Source organism: Cydia pomonella, unplaced genomic scaffold, assembly GCF_033807575.1.
Source record: "Cydia pomonella isolate Wapato2018A unplaced genomic scaffold, ilCydPomo1 PGA_scaffold_210, whole genome shotgun sequence".
NCBI lineage: Eukaryota > Metazoa > Arthropoda > Insecta > Lepidoptera > Tortricidae > Cydia > Cydia pomonella.
Window position 1 is genome coordinate 254,890 of NW_026907850.1, and position 20,771 is coordinate 275,660.

At 39.1% G+C, this 20,771-nt stretch overlaps 2 protein-coding genes across 2 annotated transcripts; one reads left to right on the forward strand and one right to left on the reverse strand.

The window, feature by feature from the left end:
- The first annotated feature begins 1,318 nt into the window (after nt 1-1,318).
- LOC133533899 (mitochondrial DNA helicase-like) lies at nt 1,319-11,705 on the forward strand. The gene is made up of 9 exons (XM_061872983.1): nt 1,319-1,703; nt 1,832-2,332; nt 2,587-2,734; nt 3,757-3,913; nt 4,354-4,503; nt 4,584-4,772; nt 8,341-8,532; nt 9,552-9,638; nt 10,947-11,705. The coding sequence occupies exons 1-9, from the start codon at nt 1,442-1,444 to the stop codon at nt 11,190-11,192; spliced, it is 1,932 nt and encodes a 643-aa protein (XP_061728967.1). The 5' UTR covers nt 1,319-1,441; the 3' UTR covers nt 11,193-11,705.
- A 6,826-nt stretch (nt 11,706-18,531) lies between these two features.
- Nucleotides 18,532-20,771, reverse strand: LOC133533890 (ribose-phosphate pyrophosphokinase 2). The gene has a single exon (XM_061872970.1). It carries the CDS (start codon nt 20,564-20,566, stop codon nt 19,538-19,540), a length of 1,029 nt encoding a protein of 342 aa, XP_061728954.1. The 5' UTR covers nt 20,567-20,771; the 3' UTR covers nt 18,532-19,537.

Consider the following 20,771-nt stretch of genomic DNA (forward strand, 5'->3'; position numbering starts at 1 on the left):
GCTACAGCGTTTTATTTGATACACCCATTGAGTTATTATTATTATAGATTAGACATACGAAACAATGAAATTGTCGCAATTGCAATGTGTACGCGTTTAGTTCGCGAGATTCACGCTCCGCTTCTATGGTTTGTTAAAACAACTCTGGCGCAAAATACTGGTTCTCTGTGCCGGTTCTATACGTACAGTACGTAGTAATAATAGTTAATGAAAGGAAAAACCTTTTTAAGATTTTGGCCAGGTAGAAGTCATTTTAGCCAACATTTTGGTGGATCTAAAATGAAAATTCGGGTGACCAGCTTTCCACCCAATCGTGATGCTATTTTATACAAAAATGACAAGTCTGCTGGAAAAATTCATTTTAGTATCCCGAGATTGTGAGTGTGCCAATATAGACATCAAATAAAATAGCACAATTGGATTAAGACCAACCTCGAAATCTCTAGAACAGTCATGAAATTTGTTATGTATAATATAAATTAGTCTCCTTTTTCATGCCCACACCATTTGACATTTGGGGACCTCGAGGAATCGCAGCGCGCAGCCATCTTGGAAAATGTTTACCATCCAGGAGAAATTCGCGTTTTACTCTAAATTTACATTCTTTATGAAAATAAAGTGTAAGGCGACATTAAAGCTTATTAAATTCTACACAAAAAAGTCCTGGATATCTTTGCGGAAAAAATACATCTTGTTATAGAAAATACTTGCTGAATCTAAGTTTAACGCTTATACAATTCCAGGGGACATTCTCTTAATAGGAAACTCAGAGGAATATGAATTCCACTTTTTACTATACATTTGTACGTGATCTACCCCAATATTAACATTTTACTCGACTGCGCTATGCCTACATAAAAAAATACATCATCTGTAACATACTTTTTTAGATCTATGTTCAAATTATTATTCTTAAAAATGTCAGTTAATTTATTATAAATAAAATACCTATGATAAATACGAATACACATAATATACGAGTAAAGTGCCAAATTAATAGAAGGTTTATGTAAACTTATACTGTGTTCTTGTCGCGCGGGCACCTTTGGTTTCGAATTAATGTATGAAAATAAAAAGCCAAATATACTTACTATACTGTTTGTATAAATCACAATGTGGAAAGGAAACAATGCAATCTTAAATTATAAAACTGTAGCCGGTCAATAAAGATTGTCAGTGGAAAAAACCGCGATATTAATATTTTCTATGTAGTCCTAGTAACAAAAAATAATACAATTTATATAAATTTTAAATATCTTCTTTGTAGTCGGATCGGTCAATGTGTAAATGCCAAGTAATGCTTTACTTGCATTATCTGTGTTCGATTTTGACAAGAAAATGACAGCACCATATAAATATAAACAAAGAAGTTTGGTTAGGTTATGTTTTCAAGTTTTGATCATGCAATACGTTCGTTTTACAAAGTAAACCTTTACTAAAAATGTTGAATTCTCGTAGGATAATAAATTACTGTTATTCAAAATCAATATTAAATGCTATTAATAGTTCTCATGGAAAGCGTTCATTTCATAGTGTCGAGTTACATGATATTCCCAAGATAACTGTGACGGATATCCGAAAGTTATTGCGGCAAAAAGGGTTTCCTGTACAAGATGGCTTTACATCTCTTACAACGAAATGTACAGTATGCGCCGGGCAGAGTACGTGTGGTGAAAGCAAAGTGTACATTAACAAAACCACTGGTATGTGTATAGCAAGTAAGGTTTTGGGATGTAAGATGTCGCTCGCCCTCGCGCAGCAGGGTGTAACTACCCTACCCATTTCTTAAATTATGATTTTTCATATTCGTAAATCAATGTTTCCCTTTTAGGATATTTTTTATGCCCTGCATGTAATGTGCACGGCAGCTGGAGCGTGCTAGAGAAGCACGTGCGGAAGTCTAAGACGGACCAGGCCACGCGAGAGCACATTGACCGGTGCCTGCAACAGAATGCTCGTTTCCAAGAGGACTGGCTACAACTTGTTAGCAAATCAACATCTTTAGCCGACCTGACTGTACCACAATTAGAAGACTTGTCCAACTTGTTTGAATTTACTACATCTTTAACAAACTGCAATGCCGGCAAGGTATTGTCAGACGTCAGAGTGTCCCAAGACCGGACTACTCTATATTTTCCTTTAAAGAACTCAATGGACAATGTTGTGGGTTATCGTAAAATGCAGGCGGGTAAGGAGGAGGAAGATGAAATTCATGGCTTAGCTTCTGCTGGCCTATTCTGGTGCAGACCTACTAAAGTGAGCTGCAGTGATCAAGCAGTAATAGTTACTAGCATTAATGACATCTTACATTTATCTGCTCAAAAGGTGCCAGGCAAGTACAACTGCATTGCATATGCATGTACCTCTGATAAGTCAACTGCCTAATGTATGTATGTGATGCTTTTTACAATTTTTTTAATTAAATGAAAGTTGGAAAAGTTTGCACCTCCCGTAGGCCTCGAAACTGTGACCATTGGAACACTGGCCCAATTGCTTCTGCCAACTGAGCCACGGAGGCCTACCAGATGTGTGAGAATTTTTCCATTTGTTCCCTTGATGCACTCTAATGTACTCTTTTACACTCAGGCACACATATATGGTTGAACAGCAGTAGCCTGCCTCCAACCTTGCTTCCAGCCCTTGAAGGCTACCAAAAGCTGTGTCTTTGGGGAGATTGGGAGAATATGCGGGACATTGCTAACAAGTTAGGTGAAGACAGGTGCCGTTTTGTAAGGTTAGTATTAACCTCATCTTTAACAATGTGATGCCCCAGTTCTTTCAAAGATATTTAAATTGGGCTAGCTTTAGTTAATGACAGAGCACTTTTGAAATACTCAAGGTTAGATAATGTCACCATATCTAGTAGTTACTTATCTAGTATTATATTATTTTTACCTATTTACAATGCACACACTTTTTTTTGCGAAAATTGACCTGTTTAGGGTTCCATACCCAAAGGGTAAAAGGGGTCATCCATTAATTACATCACACGGATTTCTAGGTTTTTTGACCTCTCCCCCCCTCCTTGTCACACTTGGTCACATTTGGCAAACCCCTCCCCCCTGATGTGACGTCACATTTTTCGAATTAGGTATTATCAATATTTTATCAAAATAATTTTGATACAAGATATACAAGTAATTTTATAACACAACCGATTAGGAACGAAAATGAAACGAATATAACGAATTATCGTTCCAAAACATCGTTGTTATTATCTTTACAACGAATAAAAAATTAAAATCGATTACTGGTGATGTTAAAGTGACGTCACAAATTTTGTGACCCCCCTCCCCCTTGTCACAACATGTCACATTTTCTTGACCTCCTCCCTCCCCCTAAGCGTGTGATGTAATTAATGGATGACCCCAAACCCTACTGCACTGTCTGTCCATCCATCTGTCCGACTGTCACCAGGCTGTGTCACATGAACCATGATAGACAGTTGACATTTTCTCAGATGATGTATTTCTGTTGCTGCTATAACAACAAATACTAAAAAGTACGGAACCCTTGGTGGGCGAGTCCGACTCGCACTTGACCGTTTTTTTTATTTTGATTTATTATTATCAATACACAGGTCAGAGCTTATAACTAAACAGGGCCCTGCAAAACTGTATTTACAGTTTGCCTGCAGGTAATCTAAACTCATATAACATTTTTGCCTTCTTTTGGCCTCACAAATGCGTGGTTAAAATCATTCAGACTCCTCGTGGGCACCTTGTATTGTGCACAATAAGTGTATGTTTGAGCCAGGCCGACGGACGGGCTGGTGACAGCGACGGAGGCGGCGCGAGCGCAACTGTCGCTGCGAGCGCTGGTGGCCGACGCCAAGCCCGCTGCGCATCGCGCCATCACCACCTTTGCTGCGCTCAGGAACGATGTCTACGCCGAACTCTCCAATATCGACAAGGTGCATTTTTTTATCCCATTTCTTTTACAAAAACTGTGTCGTATTATTTAGATATAATTTAACATTATTTTCGACAAGCGCCATAATGTAAAATTTGCATAATCCAATACTTGCTATCCAATCTCATAACTTCATTCACTTTTGTGCCTGATGACCGGTTTGGCCTAGTGGGTAGTGACCCTGCCTACGAAGCTGATGGTCCCGGGTTCAAATCCTGGTAAGGGCATTTATTCGTGTGATGAGCATGGATATTTGTTCCTGAGTCATGGGTGTTTTCTATGTATTTAAGTATTTATAAATATTTATATATTATATATATCGTTGTCTAAGTACCCTCAACACAAGCCTTATTGAGCTTACTGTGGGACTTAGTCAATTTGTGTAATAATGTCGTATAATATTTATTTATTTATTATTATTATTTATTTGTGTTTACCCAGGTGCGCGGCGTTAAGTGGCGGCGGTTCCCGGCGCTGACGCGCCTGCTGGGCGGGCACCGGCGCGGCGAGCTCACCGTGCTCACCGGCCCCACGGGCTGCGGCAAGACCACGCTCTGCGCGGAGATGTCGCTCGACCTCGCGCAGCAGGGGGTAACTACCCTACCGATCATTCGCGTAAAGCTTTTACAGGGCTCTGCGATAAACTCACGCGCGCTCTGACTGACCTGCAGGTGACGACGCTGTGGGGCAGCTTCGAGATCCGCAACTCGCGTCTGGCGCGCACCATGCTGCAGCAGTTTGCGGGCGTGCCGCTCGAGCACAACCTCGACCGCTTCCCCGCCTTCGCTGACGACTTCCAGAAGTTGCCCATCTACTACCTGGCTTTCCACGGCCAGCAGCCCATCAAGGTTGTTATGGAGGTACGTGCTTAGTGTCAATGGTACAAATAAAAAATATTATTTTATTTTATTAATCTAAAGATCACCCGATAAAACAGTTTTGACACAGTCTCGTGCCTGAAACAGTCAGTATTTTTTAAATATATTTTCTGTTATGGCATGTCAGTCTTAGACAGAGCGAATGAGAATAAATGCGCAAAATCCAAAGCGTTTGCAATCCTTTCAAAAAGTCTTAGGGCCTCCGCTAGCTGATGCGGACGCCCGCCGCGTGCGCACGCACACGGGTGCTATTTTTAGGTGAAATCCGCCGCACGCGTCCGCTTCAGTGAGCGTCGCTCATACTATTTTTCGTTAACCCGCTCATCCGCTCCGTGCACCCGCGCCAGCTAGCGGAGGCCCTTAGAAGAAAAAGGCATATCTAAGCCAAATGTGGAAACCTGTAATTGGCTTCCCTGATACATATTTATGTTAACCTAGTTTTAGTTTACTTAAGCTGTTGGTTTTCCGAATAAAATAAAATAAAATAAAAATAAATAAATCCAAGGAAACATATAAGCGCGCCACAGACTTTTATTTAGTTCCTGACAGTACGAAGTAAGATCAGGTGACATGAGAAACATAGTTTATTTTGCTCAGGACAAGAGAAACTGTACGAGGAAAGTCCTTCAATCTAAGTATTTTTAAATAATTTAATTTAGTGTTTAAAATTCAAAATTCAAAAATTTATTCTGCAAGTAGGCCTCAAGGGCTCTTTTACAAGTCAATACAACATTTATAGTAACATCATATAGTGACATGAAAAATACATAACAACATTTATAAATACAACAGCCAATACCTGGGTAAACATTACATTATAATAATCTTAAAATAAATAATTAATACAATACAATAGAGATGTATAGTCTCTATGGTTAAAAACACATTAAATCTGGAGATGTAAAAGGTCCCCAATGTCAGAGTACTAATACTAATAAAATTTGGAGGTGTAAAGTCTCTCCAAGTGTCAAAATAAAATTTATACTAAATAAATAAACCGCGTCTGGACTGTTAAACTAGCAGTCTCATAAACTAATGCTACATTCTGTACATAACTAGTATGTACCAAGTCAAGTATATTATACAATATGACAGAGACGTATAGTCTCCACGGTTAATACATTAAGTTTGGAGATGTATAAGGTCCCCACGGTCTGAGAAAAATAATAATACACAATAATAAGATTTGGAGGTGTAAAGGTTCTCCAAATGTCAAAGAATAAAAAATAAAAAAAATTGTATGAAATACATATTTCACGTCAAGAGACTGTTAAGCTAACAATCTTAAAACTAGTTCTACAGAATACATAACTACTATGTATTTAATATGTCAATGTCATCATCAAAATAACTAAAACATAACAAACATTAATACATAAGGTTGAACAGCTAGAAACAACAGCGCCATATGCCTCTCCGGGACACTGCACGCAAAACTATTACAGCTTTTGAGACTGGATACTTGGCCATGATTCCGTGTCTCCCAAGTAGTCATCTATTTTATAGTATCCCTTTTTGAGAAGTGCATTTTTGACGTATTGCTTGAATGAAGTATAGGGCAGGTTCCATGCCTCTAAGGGTACTTTGTTATAAAATGTTACACAGTTTCCCATGAACGATTTTTTAACTTTGTGTAGACGAAACTTGGAGACTACTAACTTATGTTTATTTCGCGTATTATAACTATGGATATCGGACAGTTTCTTAAAGGACTTTATATTCTTATGCGTATACATTATCACATCTAGTATGTATTGTGAAGCTACTGTGAGAATATCTATTTCCTTGAATCGTTCTCTCAGTGAGTCACGAGAAGCCATGTTATCAATAGATCTGATTGCCCTCTTCTGAAGAACGAAGATGGTTTCTATGTCAGCTGCTTTGCCCCACGCCAGTATGCCATAAGACATAATACTGTGAAAGTAACTGAAGTAAACTAGGCGAGCTGTCTCCACGTCAGTAAACTGCCTGATTCTTCTTACTGCATACGCGGCAGAGCTCAACCTTTTCGCCAGGGCAGATATGTGAGGGGCCCATTGCAGTTTACTATCTAAAGTAAGGCCCAGAAAAACCGTATTCTCGACAAGGTCCAGCGTTTCGCCATTTAATGTGATGATAGTTTCAGATTTTCTTACATTCGGCAGCGAAAATTTGACACATTTCGTCTTTTTCGCATTAAGAAGTAAGTTATTTGCTGTGAACCATTCTAGTACCTTTTCCAAAGTTTCATTGACTTGGCTATAATCGCTCAGTTTCCTGTCAACTTTGAAAATTAGTGAGGTGTCATCAGCAAATAAGACTATCTCACATTTATGTTTTACAAGGTTCGGCAGATCATTTATATATACAAGGAAGAGAAAAGGACCCAAAATTGAACCCTGTGGAACTCCGAGCTTTACAGTCCGTTCCATTTACAACCACTTTCTGGGTTCTTTGGTTTAAGTAAGACTTAACAAGGCTTAGAGCTTCCGTTGACAGACCGTAGTGCTTCAGCTTGTGTAGAAGTGTGTCATGCTCCACGCAATCAAATGCTTTGGACAGATCGCAGAAGACACCTATAGCATCTAGCGAGTGTTCCCAGGCGTCGTATATGTGCTTGATTAGTACAGAGGCGGCATCAGTCGTCGAACGACCTCTTGTAAAACCAAATTGCTGATCTTGAAGTAGTTCATTCGAGTTGAAATGTCGAAGCAATTGGTTTAATACAATTTTTTCAAACACTTTACTGAGAACAGGAAGTATTGAAATAGGTCTAAAATTTCCAAGGTCATCTTTGCTGCCCGCTTTAAATAGAGGAATGACCTTACTGTACTTCATCAGATCGGGAAATACACATTCTCTAACACAAGCATTAAATATATCGGCCAAATACGGTGCCACTACGTCGATTACAGATTGCATGACTTTCACAGAGATCCCCCAAAGGTCCTCAGTATTCTTTAATTTCAAGGACTTGAACGTTTTAATGATTTCATGGGGGTCAGTATATTGGAAGTATAATTCCATGCTGCATTTCTTGTCATTGTTTGTATCTAAGTAAACACCAGCCTTTGCTACAGAGGAGTTCAAGTTCCGTGTAGCATCTGTGGCTATGTTGGTGAAAAAGTGTTGAAAGGCGCCAGCAACATCCAGGTCTGCAGACAATATTCGGTCTTGAACTTTCAGTCTGTAGTGGCCATCACGGGGTTTCGTTTTTTCCAGTTTCAGTGTTTATTACAGTCCAAGTAGCTTTTACTTTATTGTCAGCTGACCTGACTTTCTGACCTATAAAGGCAGACTTAGCCGCGGCGCAGACTTTCTTAAACACTTTTGAATATTTTCTTACATATTCTGCAAAATTCTCGTCATGGTTAATGCTCCTCATTTCATACAGGTCATACAATCTATTCCTACTCTTATGGATGCCCACTGTGGCCCATTCACTAAACCTTGTTTTCAGTGATCCTTGCTTTAGAGTCTTTGTTTTAAAACCTTTAATCAAGTGTTTGTCTTACCCCGCCTAACCTTACTAATTTAGAATCTCACCTCATGTGTCGGTGTCGTTGTCCAGGCGGTGGAGCACGCGCGCTACATGCACGACATCAGCCACGTGGTGGTGGACAACGTGCAGTTCATGCTGGGCCTGGGCGGGGGCGCGGCGGACGGCGAGCGCTACGCGCGCCAGGACGCCGTGGTGGCCGCGTTCCGCTGCTTCGCCACCGCCAGGCACACGCACGTCACGCTCGTCATGCATCCCAGAAAGGTAGCCGCGTTTTTTAATACACTCGCTCAAAAGGTGCTACTAGCTGTTTAGCGTTCGCAAAGTTGGTTTTTGTGAGCTAAGAGTAGTGATTTTTACTTTTCCTACTTTTTAAAATTTATTTTTGACCGTAATCCATACATCTACACCGAAGAGTTTGGATGTCCAAAAACTTAATACGTTTTTTGTTTCGCCCCTACACGCTCATTCACGTAACCAATATTTGTTTTATTGTGTTTTTTTTTTCGCAAATGAATAAAAAAACGTCGTTCAATGTACGTGTGCAAGCATCCTTGCTTACTTATCCCGTGTCTTTTATTCCCCTACGGCTCATAAAAAACTTCTCGGAATTGGTGAATGAGTTTAAACACTTTCATCGAAATGTATTATACTGTTATTTTCTAACAAAATTAATTGAGCTAGCAATGTGACACGTGCCATGAACGCGGTTAGTCTCTCAAACGCACGCACGCGCGCACGCACGCACCCACACACGCACCCACACACACACACACACACACACACACACACACGCACGCACGCACGCACGCACGCACACACACACACACACACACACACACACACATACACACGCGCGCGCGCGCACACACACAAACACACACACACACACGCGCGCGCACACACACACACACACGTACAACAAAAACTTGCAGTTCTTGAAACACAACGAGATGACTTTTATATATTTTTTTAGAAAATAACCTTCAAAAAATTAAAGAGTTACTCTGTTTTATTGGTTTCAAAGGTATATAAGTAGTTACTAGTTAATAAGTAACATACATTCGATCTAAACACAAGCCTAGTATATTCCTACGCTTACATAAATACTTGTACATACAAAACATATTCTTAATTTTATTGAAATATATAAATTCATAAAAATTTTAGTATTAGTTTTGAAAATAATGTTTTTTTTTTCTGTATTAGCCAATACTGTACCAAGCCAACATTCGAACGGTTATTAAGTAACTTATAATACCTCTAATATACCTTGCCTTCAGGAACGGGAATCGGAAGATCTTTCTACTAGTTCAATATTTGGTAGCGCCAAGGCGTCCCAAGAGGCTGACAATGTTCTTATTATTCAGGTAGGTATAGGACACGGTGGTCCTAATTCAAACGGAAAAATTCCCAGGGCAGGGAAGTTTTCAGCCATCGCTAGGGGCACAAGTTGTACGGTCAATTTGATACCTAGGCCATTATAGAACCATCTCATAAGGGGGCGTCCACAAATTACGTAACGCAAAATTCCAAATTTTTTGACCCCCCCCTCCCCTCATGTAACAGGACCGTCACGCTTATCTGGGACCCCCCCCCCTTCAATTCCGTTACGTAACAAGTGCTTTGTAAAAATCTTTAGGTTAATATTCAGAAAAGAAAGACAGGTGGTAGTATATACTTTTTAATCAAAAATCTGTCTGTTTTAATAAATCATTAAACTGTGGTTTCAAGGAATCAAGAAATTTAATCATCTATGAACGGGTTTTGGTTCCATTTCTTAATACATTCTATTAAAGGTAAATCAGAATCGCTTTCACAATCGGTATCGGCTTCGGTGGCGATCCCATCTTCTGTGGCTAATATTTTATAATAATAAATAAAAAAACAAAAAAAAATTGATGACGACAGTGCTTTGAGTGATGCATGTCATGTATAGAGTAGTTAAAGCGACAAGGTTCTATAGGGGCCTAGGATTCAAATTGGTTGACTGTACCATATTCAATTTCCATTTCTTATGCTCTGAAAGTGGATCATTGTGTTAAAAGTGATATGTTTAAGCCCTAGGGCGTTTTTCTTTTTAAGAACTTTTTTTTAGTTTTTATTTACGATTAGCAATGAAAATTTAGTTCTAAATGTATTTGTTGTATAATTTCCATTCTGATATTTAATTCCCGACTCCATAAATAATAATCATTTTATCTAAATTGATAACGGAAAGTGCCCCCGAGAAATGCTATACTTAGTCATATTTTATTTGTATAGTGTTTAATTCTGGTGAAAAGCACCCAATCTGACTCTCTATAAGTATTTCGTTAGAAAGGTGCCTTTATTTCTTGGTCAACAATGTACAATGTTCACCATCACACCATTTCCTTCCACTGTATGCACCCCAAGAGACCGGGCTCTGCATAACACCTGTTACCCCTGTTGGTGGAAAATGGCTATGTAGCTGGCGCACGAAGGACATGCAATCCCAAATTTTACATTTAATATGTTTTGGTTCTAATTTGTTTTATCTGTACCCGAAAGTTAAGAAAATTTGTCAACGAAATGACCATAATTTCGGTATTTGGCTAAAAGCCTCAGCCAAAATTAGGATCAAATATATAGTTTTCGGGACCAGACGAGATAACGTTTGTCTATGTTCCGAATACCGAATTCACTGTGTTTTTCAGGACAAACGTTTAACAGCAGTGCGGGGCAAAAAATACCTTCAAGTCGCAAAAAATCGGTACAGCGGCGACCTCGGCATCGTGCCGCTGGAGTTCGACAAGGACGCGCTCAGCTACCAGGCCAAGAAGAAGAGCAAGGCCAAGTCTGACGAGCCCGACGCCCTGCCCCAGCAGTGCTTCGACGAGCCCCAGGCTCAGCCTGCCGACTCCTACTTGAGCGACCTTCTTAACCTCAATAGGACGCGGTAGCGCACCGATAAGCTTCTGCAATTCTCCTGAATCTGGCTGTGCGGTAAATCAAGCAATGATATATATATAAATAAATAAATATTATAGGACATTATTACACAAATTGACTAAGTCCCACAGTAAGCTCAATAAGGCTTGTGTTGAGGGTACTTAGACAACGATATATATAATATATAAATATTTATGAATACTTAAATACGTAGAAAACACCCATGACTCAGGAACAAATATCCATGCTCATCACACAAATACATGCCGTTACCAGGATTTGAACCCGGGACCATCAGCTTCGTAGGCAGGGTCGCTACCCACTAGGCCAGACCGGTCGTCAATATATGTGATGCGCTTTCATGGCGCAGGGTGTAAAATGATTCCATGTATTTTTATTCTTATGTAGCCACCGTTCCAAAGTCCAGAGTGACTTTTGTTGGTTTGCTGCTTGCCGTTTTGCTTTCCCCGACTCAGCGCCACGCAGTTTGCAGCTGCGCTGAACTCAGCGCCGATCAGAACAATCGGCGCCTACCAAATATTGAACTATAACTAACTAATAGCTGTTGTTTACCTCTTCTTTATGTGTTGTATTATTTGTACTGTTTCTGTATTGAGGTGTGCAATAAAGAGTATTTGTATTGTATTGTATTGTAATAGCTAATAAAATGGTAGTAGGTAAATACGCCTACGTAATTTAAGTAATTACAGGGCGGAGGCGGCACGCGCGTTTTCCTCGCCCGAGCTTGCCGCCTGGGCCGAGGCACGCCTACACTGGCCGTATTGTGCGTGAGGAAATTGCCTCGCGCGTATGTTCGCTCTGTGTGGACCCGGCTATTTGTTAAGATTTAGTTAATGGAAAACGTTATATCCCGAAATGAAATTCCATAGAAAAAAATCCGTTATTTCGTTAGATTCGAAAAACTATTCTTCCCTCTTAATTATTATATTTATTATATTATAATAGTACATTATTACACCAACGCGCTACGTTGGTCATTACACACGAGGCGATATTGTTTGTGCGAGCTGGAGGCGAGCGCGCAGTAAGAAAGCCGGTGTGTGTAATGACCAATGCACACGCGTTTCATATGACGTTTTTCAACACACTTGCGAGGAAAAGGACAAAACTAATAAGAATATTAATCAAATAGGGTTATTCCCTAGTTACCACCAAGTTGTTACCAGTGGTAACTACTGGGAATTTTTTCCCACCTTTTACCACTGGTAACTACTGGGAAAAAAAAACCCACTAAATTTACTTAATTTACTGGTAAAAGGTGGGAAATTTTTTCCCAGTAGTTCCCACCAAAATTTGGTTAGCATTAGATACTAATAAAAACAGTATAAATATGGAGTACCTTTATCAATAATTAATTAATCGTCGAATTAATTATAAGTTAATTAGTTATTCGTTTCATTATAAGTCGATTACTGTTTCAGTAAATTGTCTTAAAAGTGATAAAAAAATCGGTCTTTGACTGATTTGTTTGTTCGTTCGTGTAATTGTGACTTAATTATTGAAAGGGACTTTATTTTCGATGGCGCTTACGACATTATCAACAATTCTCCTATACAAATACAACGCTGCGCTACGCAGTGTGGCGTAAGCGCCCTTGACAAAAGATCCAGGTTTCATAGATAACGTCTTGCTATATTGGCCCGACGGCCATTTGTCCGGTACAAGGTGTTAAAGGTTGGTAAAAATATTACTAACTTTTCTTAATATTCTCATGGCTGATTTTTATGTTTGTTTTAGAAAATATTGAAAAAAAAAATGAAGAGTATGAATATAAGTAAAGTTACAATATCTTTTACAAGTTTTAATTCGTCTGGTAATCGCGCCGGTGGAGATGGTCTGGCAATGTTGATTATAAAATTTTAACAATATTTTCTAAAACATAAGACACGCGATATACGCTTAAGATGGTATGGTCACGTCCAAAGGCGTCCAGAGGACCATATGGTGAAGCTTGCCCTAAAACTGCCAATCACTAAACGCAACTCATCAGGCAGACCACCTACCACCTGGTGGACGACGGTTGAAAAATACCTAAAAGAAGCTCATTTGAATAAAGACGTAGCGCAAGACCGTGCTAGATGGAAATTGAGGACGTGGAAGGCCGTCGGCCATTATAGCAAGCAAGTCTGCAGACATTACCCCCCTTATTCATAAACGTGTACTAAAGTTACGATGCCGCTAATCATCGTTTGTCTCTTCCCATCATACCAATACGTCGGAAAGGGACAAACGATGATTAGCTGCATCGTAACTTTAGTAGACGTTTATGAATAAGGGGGTAATAGTTTATACTAACACTATAAGTGAATTGTATATATAAATGACAATGTATGTATAAATGACGTACTCGTTTATGAATAAGGGGGTAAAAGTTTATACTAACACTATAAGCAATGAGCGGAATTCTTCATAGCAAAAATCAAACTGTCAGAGGGATTGACCTAACTGTTTTATCGACTTATCGATAAATATTTGTCACTTAACGAAAGACAGGTGTCCCTAATTAGCTGACCGCCACTGTATTTTGGTATAATAGTAAAGAATAAAACAGAAAATACTTTTATGATGTAAATGAACGTAACATTTAGAGCAATATATTGTGGAAGAATCTTCTTTGAAACTGAAATAAGAATCTTTCTGTATCCATTTTTTTATTGTTTTCTTTTAGGATTAACCATTTTAGTAACACGGCACGGAAATCACTCATGAAAACTCAAGTGACATAAATGACATATGTGACGCTGACATGATTTACTTTAATACGGAGATGCAAGTTGCTTATCAAAGAGGTCAAATGTTACAGAATAATCTTTTAAGTTGATTATGGATACCTAATGCGATATTATTCCGTAACATCGATAAGTCGATAAAACAGTTAGGTCAATCCCTCTGACAGTTTGATTTTTGCTATGAAGAATTCCGCTCATTGACTATAAGTGAATTGTATATATAAATGACAATGTATGACTATTACTGAATAAATTATATGATATATACCTATTATCCCATACATTTTAGTCATGAGAAAATAAGTAAGGTCTGGCGGCTCTGGGATCTTGCTCTATAACTGCCTTTCATATTAACTTGTAATATGATGTTTGACGATCCTTTTGTGAAATTCTTATTATTAAGTTTACCATATCTATAATAATTCAATGTTTTTTTTAGAACAATAATAACTGCATCACTAAATTGCTCTGATATTTAGATTAAGATGATATTTGTAAAATTTGACGATTTAAAAGTGCTTGTTGCTAGACCTATTTGAATAAAGAATATTTTGACTTTGACTTTGACTTGAATATAATACGAAAAAAATACCCATTGTTTTTTTTAATCCAGTAATGATGTATGACTGCTTCTCGTCATCATCCTCCTAGCGTATTTCCCGTACTGTGCCGGGGTCCGCTTTCCTATACTTTTCTCCTTCCACTTTGCTCTATCCTGGACCTCGTTTTCCGCTAACCTACAGCCGTATCTTTGGCGATGACACTGCGCCACCGCTGTCTTGGTTGGCCTCCTGTTTTTCCTGGTAAGGCAAAGCGGAGGGCTCTAGCCATCGATTTAATATACTATACCAGCAAGCTGAAACTGCGGAGCCGAGTGTAGTAATCGTGCTTCGTCACGTGAGAGCGGAAGGACTGCTCTTCCATAGCTAATCAGATCCAACAGATTTACCCTGCCGCTGTTGCGTCCCAGCCCCCTCACCCCTCACCATACAGTCCATATTGTAAATCGATGGCTCTAGTTGTTGCCTGCGTATTTAGGCGGCCTTCTTTTGACATGCCCAAACCACCTCAGCCGACTTTCTAGAGCTTATCGGCGACGTCTCTCACTCCGAGGCTACCACGATGTGTTCGTTTCGAACCCTATCAATCCTGGAGACGCTAACAACCTCAGCATCTTCATTTCTGCCACATGGACGGCTTCGACATGTCGCTAGGTCACTGGCCATATTTCGCTGCCATAAATGAGGACCGGCCTTATGATGGTCTTGTACACGAGGCTTTTATCATTCTAGAAATAGCGCCTCCCTGCTTATAATTACAATATATGTAAGATATTTTGAACCTTAACACTATTGTTATAAGGTTCTCTAAATTGGGAACTTTATTATATCCGCGTTGTTTATGTAAATTAGCTTGACGTATTGCAGTAGGGGGCTGGTCTGGTTTAAAGGTTATCTATGGACGTCAAGAACCTTGTTTCGCTTACTAAGTTAGTAACAATATTAACTTTTCCATAGTTCATATTAAAGGCCAGACCATACCGAATGCGTTTGCAGCACGTCTTTCTTTCTCTAATCTATTATGCAGGTACTAAAATAGGTACAATTGATACATTATATCAGTCGGTGAATGAGATGAGATGAGACCATCGCCGTAGTCAATAATATATACCATTCTGTAACAGTATATACCAAAGGATATACCTCAATATAGGTTCCACTATATCGTCAAAACTACTGAATCGATTTTGATGTCTTACAAAGAAGGGGAGTCAAGTGTAAAAATATGGGTGTACACATCTTACTCAAAAATATGTCCCACAGCATCTTATTCCAGTGTAATAAGAGCGTAGTACCATATTTATGAGACGATTCTTTCGATACATATTTTTGCACTTGACAGTATCTTAATACGAAAGAAAACCATAAAAACATTTTACTTTTCAAAAATAATGTGGAGGCCAATTTTCTATTCTACCCCCGTATCCATATCATATCTATTAGCTAGATTAAATTAAGTCATCTAAATCGTTTCATCATTGTTTTTGAGATGTTTATTTACTTAGTTTACATAATAAATACTTAAAAGTATACGTCAGAAATTGTTTTGTTTATTATTATTTACGCAAAAGCCAAGGCACGGACGCGCGACAAACAATTTACATCATTTGACCCTCGCGGGCCAAGTTTTCATATTGATATCGTTTGAGCGATTGTCGAGGTCATGATGTAACACGTTGCTTTAATAGATCACTGACGGAGGAAAATTTGGGCATTCAAAATTCAAAAATTTATTCTGCAAGTAGGCCTCAAGGGCTTTTTTACAAGTCAATACAACATTTATAGTAACATCATATAGTGACATGAAAAAATACATAACAACATTTATAAATACAACAACCAATACCTGGGTAAACATTACATTATAATAATCTTAAAATAAATAATTACTACAATACAATAGAGATGTATAGTCTCTATGGTTAAAAACACATTAAATCTGGAGATGTAAAAGGTCCCCAATGTCAGAGTACTAATACTAATAAAATTTGGAGGTGTAAAGTCTATCCAAGTGTCAAAATAAAATGTATACATTAAGGTATACTAGGTTACAAGACTTACAAGTCAATCAAAAAAAGTAAGGAATGTAATATTTAGTTAAGAGGGGGCGTAAGGCGTAAGCTAGACCAGGAAATTATTAGAAAGGAGTAAGGAGCAAAACGACCTAGGACCCACACGTGGAGAGGATTCGATGGAACCTGGAGACTCCGCAGGAACCAGGAGATGGAAGATCTGTTGTTCGAGCCGAACATCATTGAAGAAACGAAAGCCGCCAGACTCCGATGACTCGGGCACGTAGTCCGGATGGGTGAGGATCGTGCAGTCTGGAGGGCGTGGTCTGGAGTTCCAAATGGCCGAAGACCGTCCGCCCTAGGTACCGCTGGAGAGATGAAGTGCAAAGAGACCTTAGCGAACTCGGAGCCGTCGACTGGACAGAAACGGCTTTGGACAGAGAAGCATGGCGGTTTTTGGTGTCGGAGGCCAAGATCCACTTCGGGTCGCTGCGCCACAGCAGTAAGTAAGTAAGGAGCAAAAGGTATGGCACGCCGCGCGATACTTGAGACGGAAGATTTGGCGATTGCGTGACTTTTAACGTTTTATCTCAATAACTCTGAAAGCATCTATAGTTCTGATTAAAATTTTCCTATTTTATACTTAAGTACTAAAATGATATCAGCCGAAAAACATCTATTGACTCTATTGTTGTAGGGTTAAGGAGGGAATAGTGGCTCGGTAGAAAATAGCCAAGTACAGTGACTCCGGCCGCGTACAGCGCCTCTCGTTCACAACGACCAGTCGTGCGACATTGTCGGCCGAACATTCATTGCAATTGACCATTAACTGTTACAAATTGAACCGTAACGGACGGTTCAATTTATAATAGTCAATTGCTATAACGTTTCGGCCGACGGCCAACACTGTCGTGCGCTGCCCTCATCCAATATTTCGTAGGATCTTGACCAGCGAAATACCCCGAAAAACGAAAATTCGTTATCTGCCTCTAATCTCTAATCGTTCGAATATGCAAGAATGACAGGGAGACGCTTCGGCTGTGGAATGAGCTCCCTGCCGAGGGGTTGCACTATGGGGTTCATCAAAAAAGGAGTGTACAGGTTTTTAAAAAGGGTTGTCAACGCGTATGTAATATCTCTGGTGTTACAGGCGTCCATGGGCTACGGTGATTGCTTAACGAAATTTCGATTTTCGCGGTAGGCCTTCGGGTGCTGCTTTTAGGGAGCTTTCTTAGGTTTTTGCCGTCGCCAATGAAAACTTGTGTACAACTGTTGGAAAGTTAAATAAAAAATAAAATAAATAATCATTTATTCTGGTAAAAAAACCCTGATTTTACAATTTTGTTTTCTTCTGCCAAACTGCAAGACAGTTTGTTGGCAGAGGGAACTCCCTTAAATACAGATGGGTTAGCTTATTGCCTAGTTAATTAATACGTAAGTACGGTACATCTTATAGCTTATTGTGGTGGTAATTGTAATTTTGTTTAATAGAAACGTTTTCAATTTACATTTAAACATTCTAAATGATTTACATTCCCTTATATCATACGGTAAATAAAATTGGACTTTATTGCGCCGGAATACCGTAAGAATGAATGAGTTTTCGAATGTCACTTACGGTTGCTATGTGGAAAGCGGGGATGAGGAGCTTCTTGGCAAGCTAGCTAGTAAGGTGCTCGCCCCTTCGAAACAACTCTAACAAGACTGGCGACAAAGAAAATATTTAATCATCGAGTTCGCTACGCAAATGTAGGTCATCAACTGTATCAATATTGCTATCACGATACATTTTCATCTATGATACCGTCTTAGTAACGTTAGGTATTATTGCAGCTTCTTTTGTTTCAATATCATTGAAGTTCTAATACCTAGTTCAAATGAGTAAAAAAAAAATTATGATGTCAAATGCTAGTTACGTATTTATTTATACTGGTTATGATACCATATTCGAAAGTTATAATTTTGTTACATCAATACATAAACATTGTTTTAATAAATCTTCTATCTCCATGACAATAAAACACAGACTTTGATAAAGTATTTTTATTTTATAATATCTTAAAATTACTTAGCGATTTGATGTTATATAGTTCAAATATACATTCATATCCTATAAATTTAGAAAATCTCTCATCACAATTTAATACCCACTACACATTTATTGCCATTTCAAAGCCGATTAAATTAGTTATGCCACTTTATGCTTCGGAACTCTAACAAATAACAAGAATATACATCCAATTTTAAAAATCCCTATGAAGGAAACTAAATCACAATTTTAAGGCAAATTCATATGAATCTATTTTGACTTTGAAATATATTAACAACATTTTAGACAAAATATAAGATACCAAATGATAAAAGACTGAAAAATTATATGAAACAGCTTATCAAAATGTGTTAAAACTACACTATTATTAACTAAATTGTCTTTAAACATTAACTACCCAATATAAAAACAATGAATTATGTTATGTTGAATACTTTTATGAATGTAAATGCAGATATAGGCCTCTCATGTGCGGAAAGCTGAAACCTATGATGACTAAGCCAAATAGATGGCGTTTAATGTATAATAAAAAAATATTACCACGTTTGATATTTAAGTTTAAGCAAAAATCACAAAGTTCTACTTTGCAGAATGTTTTTAAATGCATAACAAGTTTAATAAAAACACATTTTAAAAGAATATAAACAAATCACTGAGCCAGTTCACAATAAGCAGTATACCACAGTAACAAAACTGGAAGGACCTATTTAAACTTAGTGAGATTATAGCTAAACATTAAATGACCTCAAACATTGACCTTTGATCTCCGCAGTTAGCAAGACAACTGCACATCTCCATATTAGAGAAACATTTACTGTGAAAACAAATCTTACATCAGCCGTATCCAAAACATGAACATGTGCTGCCAACTGAGGCTATCAAAGGGTTAACCAGCACGAGATAAACAATATGTATGTAAAGCATTACATATAATATTTCAAATCATATTGGAGGTCCTTAAAACTAAAACAAAAGCAAATTAACCTAATATGGAACATTTGAGAATAGGTACGACACTGATTCCCCATTGTGCGTACGCCGAACCGCCTCAGCCAGCATCATGGACACATCAATGCACTGGATCTTGGGACAGTCCTGCATATGCCGGTCCTGGGGGATGGTGTTTGTGACAACCACGGCTTCTAAACAGGCATTGTTGATCCTTGATATAGCAGGGCCTGAGAAGATACCATGTGTAAGTATGGCATAAACTTTGATTGCACCTGCTTCTATCAGCTTCTCAGCAGCGTGGCAGACAGTTCCACAAGTGTCAGCCATGTCATCGACCAGGATGGCTGTACGGTCCTTAACATCACCAACGAGCACCATGGAAGCCACTTCATTGGCCTTCTTCCTCTCTTTATGGATCAAAGCGAACTCTACATTCAGGCGATCAGCAATCGAAGTGACCCTCTTGGCACCACCGGCATCAGGTGACACCACAATACTGGTCTTCCAGTCAGGAATGTTTTCTTTTATCCACTTCAACACAGCAGGCTCAGCGAAGAGGTTATCTACAGGTATGTCGAAGAATCCCTGAATTTGAGATGCGTGAAGATCCATGGTAATAATATGGTCGGCGCCGGACACGGACAGGATGTTGGCGACGAGCTTGGCCGTGATCGGCGCTCGGCTTTTGTCTTTCTTGTCCTGCCGCGCGTACGGGAAGCACGGGATAACTGCAGTTACGCGCGACGCCGAAGCTATTTTGCATGCATTGATCATAATTAGGAGTTCCATTAGATTGTCATTGATCTCTCCGCTGCCACTCTGCACGATATAAACATCTTCACCTCGCACCGACTCTCCGATCTCCACACATGTTTCCATGTTGCTAAATTTTTTGGTTACCACTTTTCCCAGGTCGATTCCTAGTCGATCGACGATCTTCTGCGCCAAATCCGGGTGGGAGCTCCCGCTGAACACTTTGATGTTCGGCATTCTTGTGGTTAATGGCAAAACAAGGTTGTCTAACTTGTTAACTAATTGTTCTGGCGATGCAGTTGATGGCATCAGCTCGGGACAGAAATGACCCGTCGACCGTCACCCGCGATATGCGTAATGCGAATAACAAGTCGAAGTATATATGACCGACTAATTAACGATAAGAGAAGTTTGTGGCAACGTGGGGACTTGCCACTCCGTCCCGTAAATACACCGCACCGCACGCACCCGCGCTAGCCAAGCTCGTTTCTTCACAAGTTTTTTTATTAACTTG

Bases quoted from the DNA above. Each gene is read 5' to 3' on its own strand.
- LOC133533890 (XM_061872970.1), bottom strand. From the start codon at position 20,566: ATGCCATCAACTGCATCGCCAGAACAATTAGTTAACAAGTTAGACAAC.
- LOC133533899 (XM_061872983.1), top strand. From the start codon at position 1,442: ATGTTGAATTCTCGTAGGATAATAAATTACTGTTATTCAAAATCAATA. The intron at 2,735-3,756 runs GTTAGTATTAAC...TGTTTGAGCCAG, and splicing joins GACAGGTGCCGTTTTGTAAG to GCCGACGGACGGGCTGGTGA. The intron at 4,504-4,583 runs GTAACTACCCTA...ACTGACCTGCAG, and splicing joins TCGACCTCGCGCAGCAGGGG to GTGACGACGCTGTGGGGCAG.